The sequence below is a fragment of the Parasteatoda tepidariorum genome, chromosome 2, assembly GCF_982258835.1.
Source record: "Parasteatoda tepidariorum strain Cologne lab strain chromosome 2, Ptep-v5.0, whole genome shotgun sequence".
NCBI lineage: Eukaryota > Metazoa > Arthropoda > Arachnida > Araneae > Theridiidae > Parasteatoda > Parasteatoda tepidariorum.
This window is the reverse complement of record NC_141756.1, coordinates 23,005,356-23,033,024: the sequence shown is the minus strand read 5'-3', so window position 1 is coordinate 23,033,024 and position 27,669 is coordinate 23,005,356. Positions and strand designations below refer to the sequence as shown.

General features: G+C 29.4%; 1 protein-coding gene across 1 annotated transcript; it reads left to right on the top strand.

Annotated features, from left to right (window-relative positions):
* On the top strand, nucleotides 1-25,716 carry LOC107457571 (uncharacterized). Its single transcript, XM_087156992.1, has 2 exons — nucleotides 1-111; nucleotides 20,275-25,716. Exon 2 carries the CDS (start codon nucleotides 20,333-20,335, stop codon nucleotides 25,532-25,534), a length of 5,202 nt encoding a protein of 1,733 aa, XP_087013118.1. The 5' UTR covers nucleotides 1-111; nucleotides 20,275-20,332; the 3' UTR covers nucleotides 25,535-25,716.
* Nucleotides 25,717-27,669: the final 1,953 nt, after the last annotated feature.

Below are 27,669 nucleotides of genomic sequence, written 5' to 3'. Positions count from 1 at the left end.
GTTTCAGTTTTGACCGATGTTCCTCCATCTTGAAATTATGTAATTAATAGAATAAATAGAATCAGTGAAAATCTACTTCATGTATAGTTATTGACGAAATCTTCCGAATAGGTAAGTGATATTTGCCCATCACATTTTTCTTGACATCAGTTCTTTTTCCTCAATTTTTGCATTAAATTCTTTTTAGAATTTTTTATGTAGCAACGAACTTGGAAAAATTGTATGATTGTTATTTTTAATGTGCTTTCTATTTGTATAGTTTGCTCACAATTAGATGCATGTTTGAAACTTTTAATGTTTAGTCTTGAAGTACTAAACATATTCTAACTTTTTTTAATCTATTCACAACAGTTCCCAATTAGATAAGAAGTCATAACAATTTCAAGTAATTAATATAGCTATGGTAAAACTATTTTTTTCTTATTTAAAGATGCTTGTTCACAAAATGAGAAAAGATTTTTTTGTTGTTGATGTTTTTTCATCTTCTGAAAGTTTTTTTATGGTGTAAGTTTTGTTTTAATTTAATGAATTTTTTTTCTCTTTTTCATTAAAGTAACTTGTTTCATTTGAAATACATTTTATAAACTCAATGTTTGAATTCTAAAAAAATGGGTAGCAATAAAGAAATATTTCTAGCTTTGTTTAATCACTTTATATTTATAAGAGCATGCAACTAAACACTTTATTATATTATACTTGATTATTATTGAAACATTTGATTATTATAAACATTTTATTATTATTGTTATGTGTAACTAAATTTTTTACAAAGCAAGATACTTAAATAAAAATACAAATTAGCTCATAGAATGATTTATTAAAAAGTAAAAATAATCAATTTTTATCTGAAATTTAAAAAATATCAATGATTTTATTAATAATAGAAATTTTATTGCATTTACTAAAATTTGATTACATAATTACACATGAAAACACATTTATTAAATTAGAAAAATGTAAGAAAAGAGTAATAAAATCTTCCAATTAGCACACGGAATTTTTTAATTATTAATAATAAAAAAATTATAAGTAATCCAAATTATAATAGTAAATTATTAATAATCCAAAATTAAAAAAAAATGCTTCAATGAAATTTTCCTTTTCGGTTTTGGATGACCATTAACACCACCAATCAAAAGCTAAAGTCAATACTACAAATTTTATTTTGCTTCTAATATTTAAAATTGCTTGAATTTTTTTTAAGTATTTAATTTCTTAATATTTAGACATCTTTACCATAAATAATGCAAAAACAAAGCTAAGTGCACTAATAAAAATCATTATAAGATTGCCAGATGTTTTTTAAAAATTTATTTATGTTTAGTCATATACGTCGAAAGTGAAGCTTTGATTTTTTTAATATTTTTTTATTTGTGCTCATTATACGTGTTTGTTTTAGGAGATATTTCCGTATCATAATCTGTCACGGCGCCAACTACAATCGCCAAGATATCAAATATATTTTAAACTTTGCTTAATTAAAAAAAAAAAATGTGGAAGTTTGCCTGTAGGTGGCTACGAGCTATACCTTTCGAGTTGGTCCCTTTCTGTGATGTTTTTCTTAACATTCTCTCTGGCCGCTGCCGGGAAGTTACCTAGACTTGGCGATTATTCTGCCACAGATCACGATATGATATGGAAATCCCCCTCGATGCACCATGTTGCAGAATGATTCAGTGGTGAATTAATGCATATTCAATACATCCATGCACCTCTGACAATTTTTTTAAAAGCAAAGCAAAATAGAGTCATGGTGGCTCAGGGGATAGAGCGCTCTCCTCCCAATGAGATGATCTGCCATCGAATCCCTGGTCAATTCGAATTCCGCACCCAGCTCGAACCGATCACCTATGTTGACGTAAAATATCATCAGTGGTACATGGATCATGTGTTAAGAGTCCCCATGCCTTCAGGCTAATCGTGGGAGGTTTTCGTGGTTTTAATCTCCAAACGCGGGTTAGTTTCATCAAAAAATCCTTCATCTAGGCAATTTTCTCCTGATATTTGGATGCAGAATTTCTTTTGTCTTCTGGATCGAGTTCTAAATTTCAAGGCTAAGGAATTGAACAATAATAAAATAGGTTATAAGATAAAATAGTAAAACAATAATAACAAATAAGATAATGGTACGGTTTTTACGATTTTCCAATAAGCCTTCCATTTAGATCCATTGCCTGCCAGATAAGTGATACAGAATTATTGCGAGTGATTACAACACCCTTAGCTGGTCAGGCAGAAACTCGTAAAATATGGCGTGGAAAACCACAAAAACCTCCTTGGATTAGCCTGATGGCAAGGGGACTCTAACCCTCGATCCATCTACCACTAAGGTTATTTTACATCAGCACTGTCGTCGGTGTGAGACTGGTACGGAATTCGACCAGCCATCGCTGGAATTCGAACTCAGGAAACCTGAATGGGAGGAGAGCATTGGGTTGGATCCTGAGCCACCGCATCGGATATTTATGTGTTTTTGTCTCACTTTGTATGAATTGTTGTACTCTTTCCAGAACTAAGTTCTAATAATGTGTAGCATATACAGGGCCCGTGCTAAGCATTCGTCATCTCGCTAAATGCGATAAAATCGTAAATCCGGTGAAAAAAATTGTGTTTTGGCGAGTGATTTTTTCAACAAGAAGGAAATTATATATACTCCTCGTCCTCGATCCTGAAAAAAGCAGAAAAAGAAACAAAAAGTAATAGGGAATTTTTCTGAACATTCGTGTATTTTTATGTGATCAAAGTAATTTCCATTAGGATGCGTCGCATAACTAATTAGACTTGTATTAAGCATAGACTAACTACCATAAAATGCAAATAAAAAACTTTCATTGCCGGATCACGCGATATCGCGCAATGAAATTTTTCCTCTATTCTGTGTCTATAAACAGATCAAGTGGTAGCAAGATGCATATTTATAATCCATCGTAACAATAACGTAATGCTACTTCAGGTTTATCTTTATATTACTGCTATAGTGCAGTGGCGTACATATACTTAGATGCGCCCTATCATAGACTTAACACAATTTTTTTTAAAAATTATAATATGAAACGAAAACAATGAAGAGGCATTCGGGCATTTATAATCATTAATTTTATTTTAATTTATATATTTTTAATATTCATTAATAAGGAATTAATTGCGATGCAAGGTGGAATTTCGATAAATTATTAAATGGTAACATTGTATACAATACACTTCCCGACTTACCACATTGAAATGAAATTAATCTTTAAAAATGCGGGAAAGCTACTCACTATCTTGCAATATTTATATTCAAAGTTTACTAGATAGAGATATTTTTATTTGTAAAAAATTTTATAATATTTTTTATAATTTTAGTATAAAAGTTTTATTTTTTTTTTATTTGTATTGTAATTCAGATTACGTGGGTGTCCAAATAATTAAACATGTTGACCGCAAATATCATAATTTTTATGAAAACATCAGTGCAGTAAATTAAATTATTTTTTTATTACCTTAATTCTTTTTTATTAGTCAACTTAGTAATATATTTGCATGCAACACAAAAGCGAATTTAAAAGAAATTGACTGAAATGTAGTTGAGTCAAAGTAAAAAATAAATATTTTATTGAGCAATATAAATGTAAATTAAATCTTTCAATTAAAAGAAATTGTGTAAGATTTAAAAAGTTTTTTAAAAAAAATGAAAAAACTACAACAAAAGGATTATAGCTCCAAATAACATTTAACATTCAGTTGGGATTCAGTTCAGTATATTTTTAACTTAAGAACATTTATCTTTGGGGAATAATATGAGATTTTATGAATATTAAATCGCAAATGTTTTAAGCCACAAAAAAGTGGATACAACGGTTAAAAACAGTAAGCAGTAAAAAAAGAAACTCACATTCAAATTACACGTTTTGTAATATTATATTAAAATTATCAAGATTAAATAAAGAACAATTGAATAATAACTTAGATTGTAACAATGAAATCGGCACAAATAAAGCACGTCAAAGGAGATGATTAAAATGTCCGATTCGAAAATCGTTATATCACCGAATTAAAAATATCAGGAGTTTTGAAACTTCGAGGAAAAGCGGAGCGATTACTATTGAAAGAACGATTAAGGAAAAGAAAAAAAGAAACCACTTAGCTTTGCGTTGTAAATAAAGCAATAATTAGCAACGCAAATAAAGCGCCCATGGGAAATGCACGATTTGAGTGTGGTATTAAAACATATTAAAAATATCGGGATTTTCACAACTATGTGAAAATGCTTATTGCCGAAAAAGCGATGGGTAAAGGACTTGGATTTACGATATGATTGACACAATTCAAAGTTCGAGATTTGAGATCCAACAATATAGACTTCGAAAACACGATCGAAAAGTCACTATAAAAATATTGGACACAATTAAAGAGCTACAAAAGTGATTATTAAAATTCGAAATTTCGCATCATCATTTTTTCATATTAAAAATATTGGGATTTTTTAAACTATGGAAATTCGTAGTGATAACCACCAAAAAAAGGGATCGAAAAACTACATTGATTTAGATTTGACGCTTCCAAAATTTAAATCTGAAGAGTTTCCTATTTTTTATTTTATTTTCCATAGCAAATTATAATAGTTTATTATTATTATTATTACGTTCAATAGCTGTCATGGCCCTCGCACCCCTCTGTAGTGTATAATTTCTGGAATATTCCGCCCTCTAACCTCATGCACCCCTCCCCCGCATCAAGGGGAAGATATTTACGCTACTGCTCTTGTCTAAGAAGTTATCAAAATTAACCCCTAACTGTTCCTATTTCTTTTCTTCAAAGATGTTAAAACAAGATCTACATTTTTCATCCTTTTTCCCAGAAAAATCACTCTTGATTTGAAATTGCAATCTATAAAATAATTCAATTTATAGTAAATTTCTATTTTGATTTGTAGTTTTCTATTGAAAAAAAATCAATCATAAAAATTTTTTAAAATTTGCTTTTAACTAAGAATTTTGAAATTTGGCTAATTTACTGGTTAATAATTAGAATTTAGCGCAGGCTCTGCTTATGCATCCTACAAAACCTTGCATTACAGTTTGTTTTATATGCATTTCACTGATAATGGAGTTATTATTTATTTATGTTGGAAGATTATAGTAAATATGGTACGTTTGCCCTTGTGAAGAATTAACAGTCCACCGATGTTTCAATACAATAATTGCTTTATATTAGTAACAATGGCCATTATACAATAAAACGAAAGAACTACTGAAGATCTGACGCCTATAATAGAGATTAAGAGATGCATCCTCGAACAAGATGAAATATTTCTTAAAGTTAAGTTTTGACACGCTTGGATTTGGGGCGACCCCCCCCCCCAGTCCTAACGCCAAGAATTAAAAATGTTAAGAAAGTGAATTGTTTCCAACGGATAGTTAGGAACATGGGAAGAGATCAATAGTGAGCAATTTATCAAAAGATAAAATATTCGAAATCAAAGCAAACTCCCCGTGATCAATATCAAATAATTTGACTGCTGTTTAATCGCCAAAAAGATCGTAAGAATTAATTTAACCGTGTAACTGAATCATTTTTGTGGTTAGAGAAATAAAGTATCTTAACGGAAACAGAGTTTGATGTTCGATTTAGTCCTTTTGCGGCAATGAAATAATGAATCATACATTTGTATTGAACTAAAAAGTTAGCCGTTGCATCGATTGTTAAGGAGAGAATAAAATATTTTTATTTGTTTTTTATAAAATGTAATAGTTGGTTCAATTGAATTAAAATTAGATTTCCAATGATTAAAAAATTTAATTTATTAAAATAAAGAAATTTTAAAAGCTAGGAAATATGTTATACCTATTATGGTATCACAGATACTTTTAAATTACATTCATAAAAATCATGCATAGAATTTTCCCATATGCACAGTGTTAAGAGATTCGTTAATCTCAAGTCCTTTATTTTAACATTTACTCATGAAATGCCGTTGGTTAAAAGTATCTCTCCGCTGCGTTAATTATGAACCATCATTAGACCAGTGATCGGTAATAAAACATTTGAAGAACATTCGAAACGCAACCATTAACCATAAAATATTCTAAACGCAACCATTTTTCTCAGAGGAGTGCATCTAAGGAAAATAGTTTCTAAAATATTTCAAAAATCGTGCATATTTTTTCGGTAAAATGATCTTATATGTGAACTTCCGATATTTTCACGGACAACTTAAGCAATTTATTTATAACCGTACTTCATCAAGAAATTTCGACAAATTATTTACTTTTTACAACATTTAAATTTTATTTAAAAAAAATGCTATATTTAAATATGTTGGTACCAAATTAAATATGCTATGAACACTGAAGAGAAAATAGATTATAGTATTTTTTAAAGTCAACCTATGTTTTTGTTTTGTAGTTTGTTTTATCTTCGAATTAAGCAAAAATATTTGTTAATTATGGCTGAAAACTGAAATTTTCGTCCGTTTCGAGCATCAGAGTAGACTCTTATATGACAAGAAGAAAAGAAAAGAAGAAAAGAAAACTCCTGGATCATGTATTAGGACAAATTAGTCTTCGTGGAGGATTTTTTGATGGAATTAACTCGAATTTGCGTTACATAATCGTTGCGCACATAGAGGAAATCTACGAAAGCCTTCCACGGTTTTTACCGTCTACCATTGAGGAAATTTTTACGTGAGCTCTGTGGTTGACGCGAACCAGAAGCAAAATTCCTATTCAATTCCACTGCTGGGATTCGAATCTGGTTCACCTCATGGGGAGGCAAACGCTCTACTTTCTGTGTCACCACGGATGAACAAGCATTATTTGTAATTATTTTAATTAATTACAGTAACAGCAAACTATAAATTTTTATTTACGGGATTTTCAGGGAGCATGCAAATACCCCATTGCAGGCGCCTATAAACTCAACGTTATTATTATTAAATAGACGACACATATCATACACTATAATTAGTTAAGTTAAGTTAATAAGCACAATTTAATTGTCAGAAAAATATGAAAAATACATGTAATGAACGAAGTGAAAGCAAACATTGCCTTAATGTATATTATCTGTGGTTTAAAATTATTTTTAAATGTATTTTTTTACTATCACTATTATCCTTATTAATTTATTTAAAATTAATTTTTTCATCAAAATTACAATTATTATAAATAATTTATTTGTAACTTTTTCTGGTTTAGAGGACTTAAAGTTATCTGGGCCGCTCTTATATTTGTTTATCGAAACGATTGAGGTTATTTTAATTGCGGGAAATTTCCCTTTTTCCATGAAATAGTTTCAATCATCTGTTTCACGTCTATCTCGTTGAGAAACTCATCACTCTTGCTTCTTTTTTTTTTTTAGATTAAATGATGAGTTGTTATTTTTCTGTGCTAGATGAAGAACATGTCATTTTTCATTAAGTACTATTTGATAAGAATTTAGTTTATATTTTAGGATTTAATGTGATCTTTTTCTGATACCCAATATACATGACTAAAGTAAAACTATTTAATCCAATAGATTCGGATTGACCAATTTTTCTGAGAAAAAAGCAGCAGGGAAAAAAATTGAATTTTCGGGAAACCGTAAAAAATTAGCGCTTATGTCTCTACTAGCTGAATGCTCGACTTCGTATGAGGTGAAAAAACAACAACCAATAAATCAGTACATGACGAAACACTACAAAATCCTGCTCGAAACTGGAAGACATTTACAATTAAGTGATTTTTTTCCTGTACTCACCCTTTAATTCAAAGGGGCCGTGAAAACCTATTTTCTCATTATTGATGCAGTCATTGTAGGTATATTAGAAAAAATTTATCTAATTAAAAATAACTAATTAAAATCTAATTAAAATACATGATTTTTAATTTTTTACGTTTCTTCTAAAAAAATTAGTAACATTTCTCCTTTAATTTAGGTTCATAATGTATACAAAGCTCATTTTTTTATATATTTCAATTAGCAACAAATATAAAATGAAACATCATTGGGGTCTAAAATGTCTAAAATAGTGTGGCGATTTTTTACTTTTCTCTTGAACGAATTTGATATATTTCAACGTCAATTTTCTTTTTTGCCAATGATAATCTGACGAATTTTTACGTTTCTACGAATTAGTACTATTTCTCAATTAATTTGCTTTTTAATTTATAGCTTTTTTTTTTCGTTTGAGTTAATAACTAGATCATTGGCGTCAATATTTATATGACGATTTCTTTTGCTTCTTTTAAATAATTTTGCCTTATTTCTACGGTAATTTTGCCTTTTAGTACAGAGATTAATATTTTTTTTCTTCCATTAGTCCCCATTGCTGAAATTAACCCAGCATCATGGGCATCAAAAAATAATGTAACTATTTTTTTACGGTTTTTCTAAATGGATTAGTATTATTTCTCCATAAATTTTTTTCAATACAAACTTATTTTTTTATTTGAAATATCGTAATTTAGTGACTTAAAATTTATTTCGTTATATAAAAACATCTTTTTGAAGCATAACTCTAAACAAAATAGATATATGGTTTAAGATAGCTTTAGGAATACTAATTTACTGACGTAATCTGCTTATGCTACCACATTCACGTTGATTATTGAGTTGATCTGACACGAATAAAAATAATGAAATATTTTAAAAACATTAAATAAACACCTTTTTTTAAGGTAGAAAACATCACTGTTATCTTTAAGAAATATATGTAATCAAAATTCAGAATCGTTTGTAGTTTAATTTTTATCAATGGCTTATAATTATAACCAATGAAAAAATTCCATATAACCAATGAAAAAATTCCAATTTTTCGAAGTCTCTCTCTAACAGATTTAGTTAAATTTTTGAACGATTACATATGAAACGACCGGTACTAGAGTTGAAAGAGACACATATTCAAAGACAAAACTCTTCATTTCATTATTATAGATTTATCGTCAAATGTATCGTTGTCTGTGCATTCTCAATTTTCGGAATAATCATGTGATATGTCCATCTTAAAATAGAAATGATGCAGATCGTCTGTTTTTAAATCTGGACATAGCTCTAAATTATCTCTTTATGAAGTGGGCGTTTTTATGAAAATAGCTCATAAAAACGCCCACGAATTATTCTATTATGATTATACTACAATGACAGAGAGAATTATTCTATGATACATTTTGTGAGTACTTATATATTATGCGCCAGCATATGTAAGTATGTATTTAATTAAAATGTATAAACACATGTATTAACTTAAAATATTTATTAAATGCTACAGTTTAAATCAAACTACCATATTTTTCCTGGAATTGTAAGTTTTGGCCATGATAGAATTGGTTGGCAGGGCGCTGGACTCACGTTCGTGAGAACAGGATTTCGAATCCAGATTCCCCGTGTAGTAAATGGTTAATGGTGCAAGTTAAATTTATAGGGTCACAAAGTCCTCCATGTTATCATAACGAATTATACCTCTGGGAGTACTGAATAAGAGTTTGATCGCTCTCTGGTTCAGGTCAAAATTGTATTCTGTGGATGACTACATGGATGTATGAATGGGTCCGTCTTATAAACGGGTGTGACAGAAATAGAATTCTGGGCCATATATGAAGCCACTGGAAAACAAGAACAATCGTGCCCCTTACCTTAATGGCTCTCGACAATAACAACAATTATAAGTTTTCAGTTAAAAGTATTAAAAAAGTGTAGTAATAGTTTCAGACCTTGAAGTAGAGATGTTAAAATGTGTTAACATGTTTTTTACATCCACATAAAGAAAAATTCTTGAATTTGGAATCGAGGGGGTAAAAAAATTCTCCGTGTAAATCTCTCTAATAAACAAGTTAATGTGTTTTCAGAGTGGGTAAAATTAAATAAATCGTGAAATAACGGTGAGTAAACATTTTAGTTTGGCTGTAGTACTAAAGAACTGAAAATTTATTGCCTTTATCTACTCTGTTAATAACAGAGTAGATAAAATACTCCAGTGACCTATCATCGAGGTTTATTGTTCGTACCAAATTGGCAAAGATGAGAAAATAAAACGTCATTTTTTTTTAAAAAACTTCATGAATCCTAAGGTGAAAAAAAATTTTGAAGTAAAATAATTTTAAATATGAGAAAAAAGGTCCACTATGGTTATTCTAGAAAAAGTAAAATATAATATATTGGTTTTAAGAATCATGTTAATCTTGTCTCAAATAGTTTTCTAGATATGTTTTTTATACAAAATTCATTTTAAAATATATTGCAAGAATTTCTCATAAAACGTTTAAGAAAAAAAAAAGATAAAAAATCGACAGCTTATTTAATGTTATTGTTGTGCGTTTATTTGATGTTATTATTGTTGTACGTAAACCACCGACATTTTTTTCGAACTTAGACTATATAGGGGAGTGTCGGGTACCCCTACCCAGCGGGTACCCCCGCCCACTGTCAATTTCATATGTATAGAATATTTTTTCAAGTCAATGGGCCATCGGACATTAATTGTTCTATTAAAAAAAGATTATTTTCAAAGTTTCAAGTATTTATGCAGCTGGTAACATGGTAAGCAATAGTTTTGAAAATATGTTGAATACAGTAGTCCTGAAATTAAGAAAAATTGGTTGAATGTTTCTATTAAACTTCATTTTAATACTAAAAAAATAATTTGTTCTATACATACAACATTAAAGTATGTAGTCTTAAGTTTAATTTGCACAAAGAAAGAAGTTTATATGTGAAAAATTGTTCGAGTAATTACAAATTTACAAAAAAAATTGGATTTCGGGTAGCCCCGCTCACATGAATGTCGGGTATCACGGTTCAATTTTATTTCGTCGATAAATGTACGGTTGCTAAGATTATTATTTTATTGCCTCAAATTTGAATGTTATATGCATTTTTGAAACAAATATATGTTTTAATATTATATGAAACATAAATTTATATATTTAAAAATGCAAATTAAATATTTTTAAAATTTAATTGATATATCCAAATTAAATTTAATATCAAGAAATCATAAATATTATGATATGCTATTCACATACTTATTTATTTTCACTTATTTGCGAATGAATCAGTCTACAGAAACATTTGAATGCAATCAAAATACAAAGTCAATTTGTAATTTTTCTAAAATTGTTTTGGTGGTATTTGTATTTCTTTTCTCGCCTATTTCACAATACCGGTATGATATTTATTTTAATTGTTTATATAACATAATATTTTTAGCATTATTATTTGAAGAATAATTTTTATTTTAGTTTTTTTTCTTCGAAAATGCCCAAATTCAAGAAAAAATTTACAAATCGTGGAAAATGGAACAGTGCGCAAATGTTAACAGCTACTAAATTGGTTTTAAATAATTTTGTGATAAAAATGATTAATGGTGTTTATCTATTGTCAATACATTGGTCATTTTCATTTACACCTGAAAAAACAGTAACAGAAAAAACACTACCCGACACATTTTGAAAAGAGCTGAAAAACATGCTTTTTTAAATTTCTATTTTTTTAAGTTGAACTGTTCTTTTTTTGGTTTATTCCTTTTGCATTATTTAATTAGATGATAACACAATAGAAACATACAAAAATATTGATTATTACTCAATATTATACAGAAATATAAGCAATACTCCTTAAGTGGGGGGGGGGCTACCCGACTCTCCTCTGCTACCCTACAATAATGGAAGAGACAATTTCAGTTTTTGAAATTTTTTGAAATTTTTCAAGGAACACTTAAAAGATTTTTTTTTTTTTTTTTGTAATTCACAGGTATTTTTTGTTCATACGATTTCTTATACTTAGCATTAAGATTTAAATCTTTCAGGGGTTTGGGAGACCGACAATAAATGACGAAAGAAAACAAGTATTTTTGAACACCCTATGCCAGAAAACACCGATTACTTTAGTTGTTAGTTGTTATTTTTTATAACTGAATAAAGTTTCGTAATGAATGAATATTTATAGAAATATGGACAATTTTATGAAAAATTACTTTCTTGATTTAAGATCTTAAAAAAATTCTTTAAAAACTGCGCAAGATGTGAGTATTTAAGCTACTTCTTTTATACTGCGCATGCGCAAAAAAAAAATTAAAAAGTTTTGTACGTGATAATTTATTTTGTAGGTTTGTCTAATGATGAAAGCTGTATTTAAATAACCTAGAAATTTAAAATCAAGCAATTTTCTAAGTAGTTTTTGTACTTTTTGAAAGAAAGCTCAAAACAATAATGGGCTATCCACAAATTTCATGTACTAAGCAAGACTTATTAAAAATGAGATCGGCTGTGGAAATGTGGAGGATCACCCGCATAAAAGTATGTCTTTTGCATCCTTTCTTTCTCTATACCAGGGGTTTCTTCCAACTTACATGAGGCCGGGCGCCGCAATTAAAACATCAGTCAAATGGCGGGTCGCAACTTTATCAAAATTTTATATAGGACTCTTTTATGTCTGAAGGAACATTAAATATTACTGTCAGACTTTTATCAAGTTGTACAAAACAAAAGTATTGAATTACAAATTAAAATAAGAAGTAGATTTTTATCTGAGAAATAAATTTTTTGCACCGTTGGTATGTTAAATTTCACAGAAACGAAGAAATTGGGGTTTTTTTAAACGAAAGAAACGTATTTTAAACCCTTATAGATTTTTACGAAAATTGTCTGCAAAAAAATTACAACTAATATATTTTAGTTCGCAGACCACAAAGAAAGACTTCGCGGGCCGGATGTGGCCCGCGGACTGCCTGTTGGTAACCACTGCTCTATACCATCAAAGTTTAGATTCCAGATGATTATTGTAAGGTATCATTTGCTATTAAATTTTATCTATGATACAAAATTAAATTTGTGAAAACCCCTGATCGTTTTGAGCTTTTTTTTGAAAAGTACAAAAACTACTTATAAAATCTCTTGAAACTTTTTAAATTTTTAAGATTTTGAAATCAATTTTTTTTTATTAGTTACTTTTATTAATTTTTTTATTAGTTTTTTATTAGTTACTATACGATTCACTACAAAATTATAAAAAAACATTTTTAAATTTTTTTCAGTTTTTGCGAAGTATAAAAGAACTAGCTTTAAATACTTTCTTTTTTTTAATGGCGGGCACTTGGAACTACTGTCCATTGGCCACAGAAAGTGCCGGAACTGCTAACTCTCTTTTCTTTACCCAGTGGGCACCTGTGGCGAAGCCACGGCGGTGGAGCAGCGTCGCCCTCGTCACACTACCACAACCAGTTTATACGGCGGGTCTCATTCACACACAAAGGAGAAAGGACATAGAACACAGATAGAGAGAGAGAAACATCTATGCCCAGAGCGGGATTCGAACCCGCAGCCACTGGCTCCGCAGTCAGGCACGCTAACCGCTCGGCCACCTGACCGGCAGCTGAAAAACTTGAAGCAATACGAAAAACAATGGAAATAAAAAATATGACCACGGAAGCCGAAAACGAAACTTAATTCAGTTATTTGAATTAACAACAAATTTTCTTTCGTCATTTATTGTCGGTCTCCCAAACCCCTGAAAGATTTAAATCTTATTGCTAAATATAAAAAATAGCATAAACTAAATATCTCTAAAGTTACAAAATAATCATTTAAGTATTTCTTGAGAAATTAAAAAAAAAAATCAAACATTGAGTGTCTTTTCCATTATTTTAGGACAGTATAAATCAACTCGATTCTTATAAGTTACACTCAATACCATTTTATTTTTTACTTTTCCGTGCCAAACCATAGAAAAGACGGTCTTTTTTTTAATTTTTTAAAATAATTTTTTTCTTTCGAGTAATTGTTGATAGCACTATGAAAATTTGTTACGAAATTGTTTTGTAACAGATAATCCAAAATAATTTAAGGCCTTCATACTTTTTTTTTGAATGTAGTAGGTATAATTTGTTTTGTTTCATAACTTGTAAACACGAAGTTCAAGTAACATTTTGTGATGAAAAATCCCCCCGCCCCTCATTTTTTGGAAGGTTCTCTAGTCTCTTAAATAACAAAGAATAACATATAAATGCTGATTTCCTTTTTTTATGTCATAAGTTCATAAAGTACAAATTGAATAAGATTCGACATAAGTTGATTTATTATGAACTTGCAGTTTTCAGTTTCTGCATTCTTTTATTGTTTTAATTTCTTTTCTTCTCTTCATTACGCTTGGGAATTTATGCTACCTTGATTTTCCCTATCGAATAATTGAATTTCACTTTTTATTTATTTGTAGCTTGCGCGAAAAGAAATTAAATTTGTTTATACATCGGTTATTATTAGAGCCCGGATTTTGATGGCCTAAAAAATCTCAACTAATGCCCTTAAAAGGTGCAAAAAATGTCCTTAAAAAGGGCGAAAAATGCCCTTAAAAATGCAAAAATTGCGCAAAAAATGCCTTAAATAAAGTAAAAATATTGAATTAAAAAAATGTTTTGCTCTTTAAAATTATTATGAGTCATTTAAAAGATATAAAGCAATGCAATACTTGTTCTACGCTCATTAAAGTTTGAAAAATATGTTTTATATCCTAAAATAACAAAAAAAGGAAAATATATATGTACACCAAAATATTTTTATTTTGTATAGAATTATTTTGTATTAATGGATATAACAACTTCCATCTCATAATATTACTAAATATCAGAATTACATTGGATTATTAAATGTTTTTTGATAATTTGAAATGTAAACGAGCGTTTCTTGTCTGAAAGTAAATTTTCATTCCTGCAAAAGCTTCTTTCAACGTCTACTGATGTTATAGGTGCGTACTTGAAAAAGACGGTGTTACTTACTGACAATTCTTCTTCAATTTGAAAAGATGTTGCTTCACCTGTTAACATCCTATAGATTTTCTCTATTGTTTGGAAGCCAGTGTAATAATGAAAATTGATAAAAAATAATAAAAATTGTAAAAAATTAACAGAAAACTTTAAAAAATGCATTAAAATGCAAAATACGCCCCAAAATTTCAAGAAAAATGCCCTATAAATCTAAAAAGATGCTCTAAAAGACAAAAAATGTCCAAAAATGCAAAAAATGCAAAAAAATGCAAATGTCATCAAAATCCGGGCCTTAGTTATTATAATAGATAAGTCGTTTTAAATAATTACTGTATCCGCAACGGTTGTAGCGCCATCTAGAAAGTAACTCAGAGAAAGAGAGTGTTAATTGTGAAGGAGTAGAGAGCGCAATAAAAATGTGAGAAAAAATACAGTCCATTTGTGGTGTTTTAATTTGTGAAGTATTTAAAATAGTGAGCTATCGAGGGCCAAAACAATTACAACACATATATAAAAATTTAAATAAAACATTAGAAAACTAAATTTCGAAATACAACCATTGCGCTCACAGAACTTTTCTCATAAATGTGAAACAAGAGGAAATATTTAATAAAATATTTCAAAAATTGTGAATATTATTTTTTAAAAATAATCTTACATATAAATATTAGGTATTTTCATAAACAATTGAATTGAAACTCTACTAAACCAAAATATGTAATCTAAGTATTTACTCTTAACAACATTTCAATGGAATAACAAAATTATACTATGAACACTAAAAATGTAACAGAGTTCTATATTTCTTTTTCAGTTGACGTATTATTTATATGAACTAAAAAAGAAACATACTTTTACATTTATTAATTCGAAAACTGTATTTTCGAATTAAAAAAAAATATTAGTTAATTATAGCATAATATAGAAATTTTCGCACAGATCGGGAGTCGATTCGATGTGACACGTAACAAACACTATTTGTAATTATTTAAAATTCAAAAAAATAAGTAAATAAATAAATAATACGTCAAAGCTAACTATACATTTTTATTAGAACTTATAGAAATTGTGTTAATGTAGAATTAAAAAATTTTCGAGATAAGTTCCTTTTTTACAAAATTTATTTTAAAATGTTTTACAAGAATTTCTTATGAAATTTTAAAGAAAGCAGATGAACATTTGACAGCTTATTTGATGTTATTTTTGTTGCCTGTTTATTTGATACTAGTGGGCTGCGCCCCCTGCTCGCTAACGCTCGCCAACCCCCGAAAATTGCTACGCAATCTTATAAGGTTTGCTTCGCAAACCAAGCTCGCTTTGCTCGCTACTAACTTAGGTACATTGCAAATGCACAAAATTCTAAGTATTCAAAACAATCATTCAGATCCATATAAAAACTTTAAAAAAAAATTCATCTTTTTAGTAAATACTAAGTCATTAAAATAAATTTGAATTCAAATAAATGACATGTAATTCGTTAAACCTATTAGAAATGTGCTATAGTATAATTCGTGATATAAATCAAAAAATCTCAAATCAAAAAGCGCTTTCGACACAATACTAAATAGAGATCTATCGACAAAGACTACTCACTTCTGCCTAGCATAATAGTATGAGATTGCCGCAGCTGATGCTCTCTGGTTATTTCTTCCGTTTTTAAAAGCGCTATATGTTGAGCCACCTCAGCTAGATTTGGCATGAGACATTTTTAGCGGCAATCATTGGTCGATTTTCTAGCGTTGCCATTCGGAGAGTTGTAATGAGGCTTTTTTTGTCGCCGTGTAAGAGAAATCGTAACGTAAACAAAACAAAGCAAACGTTGCCACCGGCGGAAAAGAGATACAGTCAAAATTTGGGAGCCACGTAAGAGAATTATATATATTAGATTATCTTTGTTGTTCGCTTATATGATATTATAATTATTTCAGTCCCTTTAAAATTTTATAATAAATTTTACAACATATTTTCAAGATTAATTTTGTGTATAAAATGAATATAGGAAAGTTAACTGAGACTATTCATCAACTCGATTCTTATAATTTACACCCAATATTTTATTTTTAAGATATCAGTTCTCCCCTGTCCTTCATTCTCCTTGAGAATATACACTACATTGCTTTCCACTTACAACCACCTACGTCCCCCTTGACAACTACGGTTTTTTTTCTTCAATCTCTCATTTTATTGTTTTGTTTTCATCATGCATGGCACGTGTTAATTAGTCTTTATACTGAGCATCTGTTTCGGATACTGTAAACAATTCTATGTTTATTTAGTTATTTATTATTATTACTATTATTTTGGCTTTGATTGTTAGGATTATTCTCAACTCGTTAGATGTTCATAAGTATTTTTTGAGGGGAGGAGGTGTGGATTTTTTAATTGTAACTTTTCATTGATTTTAAAACTGTTTTTAAATAAATACTTTTTTTCAAAAATGCACCGTTAAATGTTTATTTTCTCACAGTTTTCAGTTTAAATTATAAAAAAAATGCTTTCAAGGTGCTTGCCTTTTAGCTTGCCTTTAACTATTTTTAAAAACCAAAATTCTTCTTTTATTTTAATAATGAGGGAGAATTACTTTTTGAAATTTTCACATAAAGTAGTATACGAAGTTAACTTAAAAATTTTTGAAGATAAAGTTCAGTTATTAAATGATATTACACATGTTCATAAATTTTTTTTACGATGTTAATTGAATGCCCTTTTAAAACTCTAAAGTATCCTTTTCAGGGTGCCCTTTTTTATTCTTTGGGAGAACTCTGTTTCCGTTCCTTTTGCGAAAAAATCCATTTTTAAAAATAAAGTTTAGAATATTAAACCTAATTTGGCAGAAAATTATAATTTAGAATACTAGTTAAGTGCCAAAATATCGTATTATATATTATTATTCACTACTTTTCTTATGACAGCTGGACTAGAAAGAATATTTTCTGCTCTTAGATTAATTTTAGAATTTAACGGGAACAAAAAATGTATTTTATTTAATACTTGCTTATTATTAGGTAAAAATTTCGTTTAATATAAAAGAAAGTTTTAATTATATAGTGAACATATAATGAAATTATTTATTAAAAGAATGTGAATGCAATATTGTAAATATCGGTCTTCCATGTTCATTTTTATGCTGTTCTCGCATGCAATTAAGGCAAAGGAGTGCGTTTCTTGTATTCCAGTGGCGTCATCTATTGCCAATTATTCGGCTTCTGCCACACACATACATCACAACCCATTTATGGGACAGACTCATTCATAAGTCCATTCATTCATACATAGAGCGAAATTTTGTCCTGAAGCAGATAACGATCTATCTACATTTCAGTACCCCCAGAGGTATGATTTGTTATGGGAACATGGAGGACTTTGTGACCAGGCATATTTAACGTGCACCAGTTACCATTAGGAGAATCTTTCTGCCGGCGAGGATCAAACTCACGACCTCTAGGACAAGTGGGTCCAACGCCCTACCAACCAGGCTATCCCGGCCCCGTTCATTCTTATATAATTATTAATTAAATTTAATGAGCAATTCTGCATGACCATTAAAATCTTTAATTATGATGTTGAAATGAACAACAAATGCTTAAAAACAACGAAAGAAAATATTTAATTTTTTTTTTATCTTTTTTCCTTCATTTCGAAAGCAAAAAGTATGAAAAAGATAGAAGTTGATATTCATTCTAAAAAACGTATAAAAAACCGATACATTGAAAAATAGAAATAACCGTACGACATTTTAGAGAAAATCTGGGCATTTCATTTCATGAATATATGGATGGTTGACTGAATAAAAGCAATAACACGCATCCTAATACCGGAAGAAATCTAGAAAACTTCCGGTGTATCCCTCCGCTTATGTTATCCTTATAAGGCAATGTGTGAACAGGCGTTAAAAAGTTTCATTGTGACATGTGTTTGAATTTACGCGTAATTTTACCATTTATAACAGTTTTTTGTAATTTATAAATTCCAACAGGTTGTGAGAGTAAAAATAAATATAATAAAATTGATATAAGAACGTAAATAAAGCGTAAGGTTTGCCATGTTTTGAGCGTTATCCCTTATTTGGCTATTAGTGTAAGAAATCGCTGTTTGTTTTATTTTGGATAGCATCCTTGTAGGATTGCAGAGTCTTCCAAATTAATTTCTTGTATGCTTATGTGGAATTTAAATTGTAAGTACGCGTTATAATGTTAACATTGGATGGTGCGCTAATCAAGCATAGGCGTAAAAATCAATCGAAAGTAGTAACCCGGAAGCGTATTTACAAAGACTCAATGATACAGAGCACTTGGCGCGATATTAGGGATTGTCGCCAGATTTGTGGTAAACCCACAGATCCTCTTTCGATTGTTGCAACCCCGTACAGAATGCGTTGTTGTGTTTACATTTCAATTTAAGGTTAAGAAATCGTGAAAATGTGTACAATATTTCAACAGCAGTTTATAAATTTTTTATCGTCTTTCGAAATGAAATCGACGAATTGTGATTAGCATAACAATACTTTAGTATCGAGCTGCAACAAAACGATTTGAGAGAATTATAATACAAGTTAATTTGTTAGTAAAATAGGCTTAGTTGTTAAGTTACCCCTCAAAAATCATGCAAAAAGAATTAGTTAAATTTAAAATAACAACTTAAGACAAATACAAATTATTAGAATATAAAAGAAAAATATTTGAAAATTTAAATTATTTTGATGCCGCCCTCTATTGACAAAAAAAGTAATCAATGTAAAAATAGACAAAATAAAAATTTACGAAATTTTGATTTATTACATAGTTGCTGAATAATTTTTGAATCAAATATTTAAAAAAAAAAATTAATGAAATAAGCCATGCGATTTAATAAACTACTAAGATTGAACAAGGTTAGATGTCACAAACTGTCAAACAAAAATAGCGAGCGACTAAAAGTGTCAACAACGGAACTAACCCAAACGCAAAGGTTTGTTCTATATACCTTTTCCTTACAGCGCAAGCGCAACTTTCTTTTTCGCACCAAAAATACTTAGATGTTTTTTATCGCGCCAAGTGCTCTGTATCATTGAGTCTTTGTAAATACGCAACCCGGAAGTCATACGACGAATTTCAACTCCTGGCGCCATCTGTGCTTAGCTTTCCACGGTCAACCATCTATACAATGCTTCTTGAAATTCCGTTCATTAACTTTGAAGATATTTATGTGTTAAATGATAAACTAAAATTAATCACATAACGCATTATACGTATTCATTTTACGTAAACTCCTTTCAATAACTTCATCATTATACAATTCATTATACATTTAGAAGGCAGAAATATGACTGAAATAGCTATGCTCATAACCACACTTTTAGTTGCCGAAGGTATATTATAGTAGAAATTGCTCAAAAGAAGAAAATAAAAACGTAATTTTCATTCTCTATTTAAAAATAAAAAGAGTTTTCAACATTTTTTTTAAAATTAAGCGTTGAATGTATAAATTTGAAAGAAGAGATGCATTTCTACATTTTTCGCTCTTTATTTGTTAACAGAAACTTTAATTAATTTTTAACTACATATTTGTTTTTTTAGGTCATTCAAGCTTGAAAGAGTCAATTGTGCCTAGAGAAATTTCTTCGACAGTTAAAATATGTGTAAAAAAAGAAAACGCAATTCTCAGCGTCCAGCTAAAAGCAAAGGAGTTAGCAGCTGTGCATCTGAGAGTGGTTCACTGGGCGAAGGTAATAATGAAGCATCTGAACAGCCAAAGCAAATTAATCACCAAATTGATAAATATGCTACTAACACTTCTGCTTGTGGCGTTAGTCAGGAAACCGAAGTTATGAAACACAGTACCGCAGCAGGGGAAACTGATAATCAGTCAATTGCATCGTCCTCCACTTCTCCTGCAATTTCAAATGATGAAATCGTTGATAAATCAAAATCAAATACTAAAATATTGCCTGATGTTTGTTTGAGTGTTCCGCAAAAAACAGATTCCCTGTATAATTGTGTTCCAGATACTATTCGTCTTTCTGAAAGTAATGAATGCATCGACAAACTTGTATCGTGTCACGATAGTAAGGAACTTTCTATCAACGATATACCACCAAATCTTGAAACAAATATTCTACAGTCTACTTCTAATTTTTCCAATCTTTTTAAGCAATTTGATCGACATGCTGTAAAAAAGGATAACTCTTCCTCGAGTACAACGTGCTACGTAGAGCAATCGGCGCCGGGTATTTTCTTGGAAAAACGTACCAATTTCCCAAGCACTTGTTCCGATAACCTGTCTTTAACAGATGAGTATAATTGCTCTGAAAATAATCCAAACGCCCCTATTTATTCATATGTATCTAAGGGTACTGGAGCAAGGGCACGAAAAGAACAATTAACTGAAAAATCAGGTGCTATTAGTTTATTATCTACTGAAAATATCTCTCAAACAGGTTGCAACATGAATGTGACAAAGGATGGTAAAAATCCCAGAGCTATAGTTTCGCCTGACACAATCACAAATTATAAGAAAACCAAGACTTTCAGAAAATGTGTATCACATTACGAATCAGTTAGCGCTGATGGTAAAGAATATATAAAAGAAGTGCCGAACAGTACTGGAATTGTATATCTGTGTCAATTTATCCTCAGGAGAGCAAATCCACAGTACAAATTGAATATATGTAATTTGGGCGATGAATGCATATTGGTAGCGAATAATGACAAATTTATTGCTAGAGTTGAAATATCGGCTAACTTACAGTTGAGCCAAATTTTCAAAGATGATAAACAGGAGTTTTTGAAACATATTATTATAACTAAAGTGTTAGAAGATGAATTAATACTTAAGAGAAACGATGCGTACAATAATTTTCTACTATTGTTAGAGCGAAGGAGTGCCAGTATTTCTAATAGTATTGAATGTGCAGATGATTTTCTACAGCTTTTTTTAATGACCACACATTGCACATTAGCCATGAATAAACCTTTAATGTTCTTGAAAGGAATTCTTCAAAATGAACACATCTCTCAAGTAATAAAGAATAATGCTAAGTGCTTCGAGAGAATTGAAAATAAACTCTACTTTCGAAATGAACATTTTCCGAAGTTCAGTAGTGTTGCTAACCCGCGCATGAAAGATTTGTTAGCTCCAGTTCGAAATATTTGCGAAGCTGGAATATACAATCATAAGCAAAACTTAATTAAAAGCTGCCCTACGAAAAATTCGTATCTTCTTTGTCATATTCTTTCAATTAGAGATTTGCCCAAAGACAAAATACTATTTATAAACCGAGGAGATATTGAACTATTTTCTAATGCAGTTGCTGTTGCTCATGAAGAGAGCAATTTCGTCAACAAAGTAATTTCTCTAGAGTTTATAAAATACTTGTGGGACAAATTTTATTCTAAAGTACAAATGTTGTATCATAATTCAGTGAAAGAAATTGGACCTTTGACGCATCCTGTGTACTACTACCTTTTAAAAAGTTTCCGAGACATTGCATGTGAAATAGCTTCTAAGACAAATATAAAACCTCAGGAGCTACTCATAGAAGAAAACGGAAATTTCAGAATAAAAACTTCCATTCCCTGGTCTACCAAGTCAGCTGTTCACAAGTCCTTAGAGAAACAATACGAGTTATATTTTCAATTATTGGAGCATTTCGAACCTGGTTCATATTCATGTAAAAACAAATTCAAATATTCGTTTAAGATTCTAGATGGTGATAGGAGTTTCATTAAGTCTCTTAAAGAATTTTTTTTCGGGCAGGAAAATAGTTTTCAAAAGTTTCCTGAGGATCGCCTTGTGTGGTTGTATATTGTAGACTGTGGCACAGCTCCTTTATTGTGTGATAAGTCTAGCAACCAATTTAAAGAACTGTCATTGTATGTTCTCAAAGGCTTTATTAAATTTATTGAACAAGCTAAACAAGACCGTTATGAATCTTTTCGAATTGCTGCCCTTAATATAATCAAATTCATCATGCAATTATCTCCTTATTTTAATGATGTCAGTTCGATTTTAACTGACGCAGACCATAATATTTTAGATAAGCAAATGGAATTCATTAACTGCATTCTCAATTCAGACGAAACAGATGTTTTATCTGATTATTTTTCTGGCATAATGGATGTATATAATGAATATTGGAAGTTGCGAGAAACGATATTAGAAAATCTACCTGTTCCTTGCAGAATCTTTAAAGATGACATGGAAGTAATTCTAGGAAAGATACTAAAACTGGTTGAAAGTGGTTTGTCAAAATGTGCTGAAGCGAAACTAGTGATCCGTTTCTTCAGATTTTATAATGAGTTTTTAAAACACATTAAAAGTATCGATTTTTCATGGCTGATATCAAAAACATGTTATTCGGAAGATTTAAATAAAGTTGTGGAATGTGTAATCAAAAATGATGTCACATCATACGTTGTAAAGGACCCTGAGAGCTTTGTTCAAATTCTTGAAAGGAAGAAACTGAAAATCCCTCGGCATTTTCTAATCGAAACCATTAATAAATTATTAGATATCATAGATTTAGTTTACGAAAAGTTGCATTGGAGTAACGAAGATTATTTAAATGCGATTGGCGATCTATTTCTCGCTATTGGGCATTCTTTTACTCATTTCGAGGATCAAGTTGATTATAATGATTTGGAACATTTTTTGAGAGATTGCACAGCTCCTTTTAACAATGTAGTAACACATAGTGATACCTATGAAGATTTTAAGAAACGCTTAGATAACGTCGAAAACTTTTTCCTCTATGCTCGAAAACAAACTCAAATCGGAATAGAACGTGCTCTGGATTTGTGTGAAATAGAAGTGAAGAGGGCTAAAGAGAGTGGATTCAACACTAGTATCAATAGAAGTATTTTAGAAAATTGCTATAATCTGTATAGCGAAAAACTTGGATCTTTAGAACAGTTAGATGTACCAGAAATCCTTGAAGAAATAAAAAAAGATATTGAGAAACAGGAATGTCTTCCTTTAGAACAGTGGACTCCGTCTTTCAAACAGACTGTAATACCAGTTTTACTCGCTGAAGTCGCAGCAGTGTGGACTATTCAAGAATCGAAAGATGTTGCAAAGATTATGAAAAGAATAGAACCTCACTGCGTCCAAATTCTGTGCATTTTGAGACTTTTAGGTGTGGACAATCCAGAAAAAGGCGTACCAAAACACTTTTCTCAAGTATTAACTGGCCAAGGCAAATCAGTTATTTTTGGTCTACTTTCTGTCATAATTGCATTGACAGGAAACAAAGCGAATGTAGTGTGTTACAGCGAATATCTGGCACAACGTGATAAAATGGCATTTAGTAATTTTTTAAAATCATTTTCAAGATTTAATGTGGGGAAAGAAATAAATTATCAAACATTCGATGACTTAGTTTTTGATTCCCTCAAACTTAAAGTTAATGACTCTGAGGAAGATGTGTCTTCTGCAGTGCGTGATTTAGTATTAAATAAATTTGATCCAAAAACTCTTGAATTTCCTGAACATAGTCGGACATCCGTTCTTTTAATTGATGAAGTTGATGTTTTCTTTTCGGATAACTTTTACGGTGATACTCTCAATCTTGGTGTTAATATAGATATGCCAGCATTGCTAGAAATACAACCTAAATTGTGGGAAATAGTGGAAGGAGGTTTGTACGAGAAAACCATTGTTATGGAAAAAATAAGAGATTTTATAACTGAACTCTTGAAGGAAGAAAAGCACGAAGCCTTCAAGCGTTTCATAACAAACACAAATTCTTTATTTGAACAACACTTAGAGAAAATGATTTCTGATGCAATAAGTGTTTCACAACAGAAAAATGAAAGCGTTTGGTCTATTGAAAGCTACAAAATAGATTTTAACGGTTTTGTAAGCTGTAGAGACAATCTTGGGGCTTATACTAGATCCACTTTCCATGGTTATTATAATATATTCAATTATTTTAGGTTGAAAAAAGAACATTTTGATGATAAATACTATCAAAATTATGGCTATATACAGATCGGTTATGGATCAATATCTTACGCTAATGTACCCTCTAGATATCAGAATATTTTAGGAGTGAGTGGTACTCTCATGACATTGGATGGATCAGAAAAAAATGCTATTAAAAATTATGGTATAAAAACCATGTCTGCGATGCCATCTTTTTTTGGGGAACGTAAACTTGTTTTCACACCTAGTAGCCATTTCACCATTCAAGCTACAGAAAGCAACTGGCATTCGAAAATATTCGAACATATTTCCCAAAACATTAAACTTAACCGAGCTGTTCTTGTCTTCTTCGATACTGATGCAGAAATAAAAGGATTTGAAGAAATATATCGAAGTAATATTAATCGTTTATATGTTTTGATTGGGAATGAAGAACCGTTGGTTGTGGAATGGCGGATCAATGAATCTGGCGTTGCACAAACAGTGACTTTGGCCACTAGAGCTATGGGTCGAGGTATAGACTACAAGTCTAACGATCGTAGCGTAGAAGAGAATGGGGGTGTGCATGTTATTCAAACATTCTTTTCTTTGGATGAAAAAGAAGAGACGCAAATCAAAGGAAGAACTGCCCGAAAAGACAACAAAGGCAGTTATGAACTGATCTTGTGTAGAGAACACCTGAAAGAAATTAGCTGCTCTGAAACAGCAAGTGGTAGCCTCATCAACACATACGAAGAAATTTGCATTGCCAGAAATGAAATTGCTAATAAGAGAGGAGAGTTAATTGCTGATAATATTAAAAAAGCGGAAGAAAAACACAAATTAACCTATAAATTTTTTGAATCCCTCGTTAAGTATACTCCTAAAAAACGTATGGAATATTTGTCTAAGTATCCATTTATCAAAGAGAAGTAATACTTGAAAACTAGCAGCTTTTGAAGTGCAATATTTTGTCATATTTAAAGATGTGAGATTAATGGTGTATTTTTGATTGTACTAATCTGAAAATCTTTTTGTAATTGCTCCGAAAATTTATTTTAATAATTTTATTCATTTATTATTTTATTGGGAGATTAAATTTATTCGTAAAAATTTAACTAATGTAAATTTGATTACATTTATTCATTTTAAAAATTTATTTAAGACAATGCGAATATTTCTTATTTTTTTCGAAGTAAAATTTTTCGATGCATGAGATCTTGAACCTTACTTTCGTTTCGTTGATTTCAAATATTCAATTGGTTTCTCTGCTCAAATCAAAGTTGGAAAAAATACTATGTTTTTTTTTTCCAAAAAAAAAAAATCCTGTCTTTTAAAAATATCAAAAAACTTTTGGTTGAAACCGAAGTTTTTGATTTAAAAAAAAAAAGATTTCAAATATTTTAAGCATTTAATAAAAGTAAATATACCATTATAAAGTATTTCATACCTTTAAATGTTTCTTTTAACTATTAATCTTTTCAATAAATTCAGAAATATGCACTTTTGCTCTTTAAATATGCGAACATAATAATAAAAAGAAGAGCTGAATATTTTAAATGTGTTTTTATAATTACTTAATAACTTCATATAACTTCATATTATAACTTCACTTATAACTTCATATTATAACTTCACTTTACATGCAAATCAATACTCAACATTTAATTTTTATTTTAGTTATATACGATAAGAATAGGCTTGCTTGTTGCATAAATATGCTTAAAATATAAAAATGCTTTACTTCTGTATTATTTAATTAATATCATTGTGTAGCTGCATATATACAATTTAAGTTTTTGAAATAATTTTTTTTAATTTGTTGAATCAATATAATTATCAATATATTTTAGGGAATATATTGTATATATTTTATAATAGTAGTAATTAAAAAATGCTTGATAATGGAATGAATTTTTGTTTTTTAAGAAATAATAGAGTTAAAAAATATGTATTTTAATATTTTTTGTGATAAAATTTGCCATTATTATACTTATTAATTGTATTATATAAAAATGATTTATACTTGAATTAATAATTAGTTAAATAATCAGTTTATTTAAATAATTGATTTTTTAGAAAGATCTCTCTTGATTTAAATTCAATGCTTTTTTCTAATGAAATGGATATGCATGTAAATTATTATATTTACATGCATATCCCTTTAATTATTTCTTAATAAAATATCATCATTATCTCTGAAACTAGAGTTTTAAAAATTATACACTTAAGAATGAATTGATTAATTATATTGCATAAAAGTAATTTTGTAGTTAAATTAAGTTTATTTTGTAAAAAAGTTCAATTTGTTTTAATTTATAGCTTTTAAAAAATCACAGTTAATTTAAATTAAGCCAACACTGATTTCTGAATATTTTTATTATAATTGTTTTTTATTATAATTGTTTTTTATTACAATAATTTTTTTGTAAATATTACAGATAAGAATACAATCATAATTCATTATTAATTTCTTTACACTGATACATAAAAAAAAATTCTAAACATAAACCGAAAGGTAAAGTATTAAAACTTAGAGAAGCAATTCATTTTCATTTATGCTTTTGATTGTAACAAGCATGAAAAGTCACGAATAAAATAAAAAAAAGTTTTTCTAACTTTTTATTTTAACTTGTTCAATAATTACATCATGTAATTAATTGTAAAAGTAATAAAAAAATAAATTTCGTAATACTGTATTTTATAGTAAGCATTTTTATAACATTTTGTTCACATCAATATTTTTATATTTATAGAAAACCTATGATAACTAAACATTTTAAAATTCTATTATTTATATTTATATAAAGAAATTCGAAATAACTTGAAGTGTAAAATTTTTAAACCAGCCAATTCTGGTCCAAGTTGCATTTTTTTTTCTTTCAAATAACATTTTTAGTCAATTATTTTGTCTAAATGTACAAGTTAAAAATCGTTTGACCTACAGAGAGGGTGGTATAAATATGAGAAGAATAATAAGAACAATCGCACCCCCTCTGCCTAAACAGGCATACGTCAACAACAATCATTATAATTAAGGCCCGGATTTTGATGACTTTTGCATTTTTGGA

Bases quoted from the DNA above. Each gene is read 5' to 3' on its own strand.
- LOC107457571 (XM_087156992.1), top strand. From the start codon at position 20,333: ATGTGTAAAAAAAGAAAACGCAATTCTCAGCGTCCAGCTAAAAGCAAA.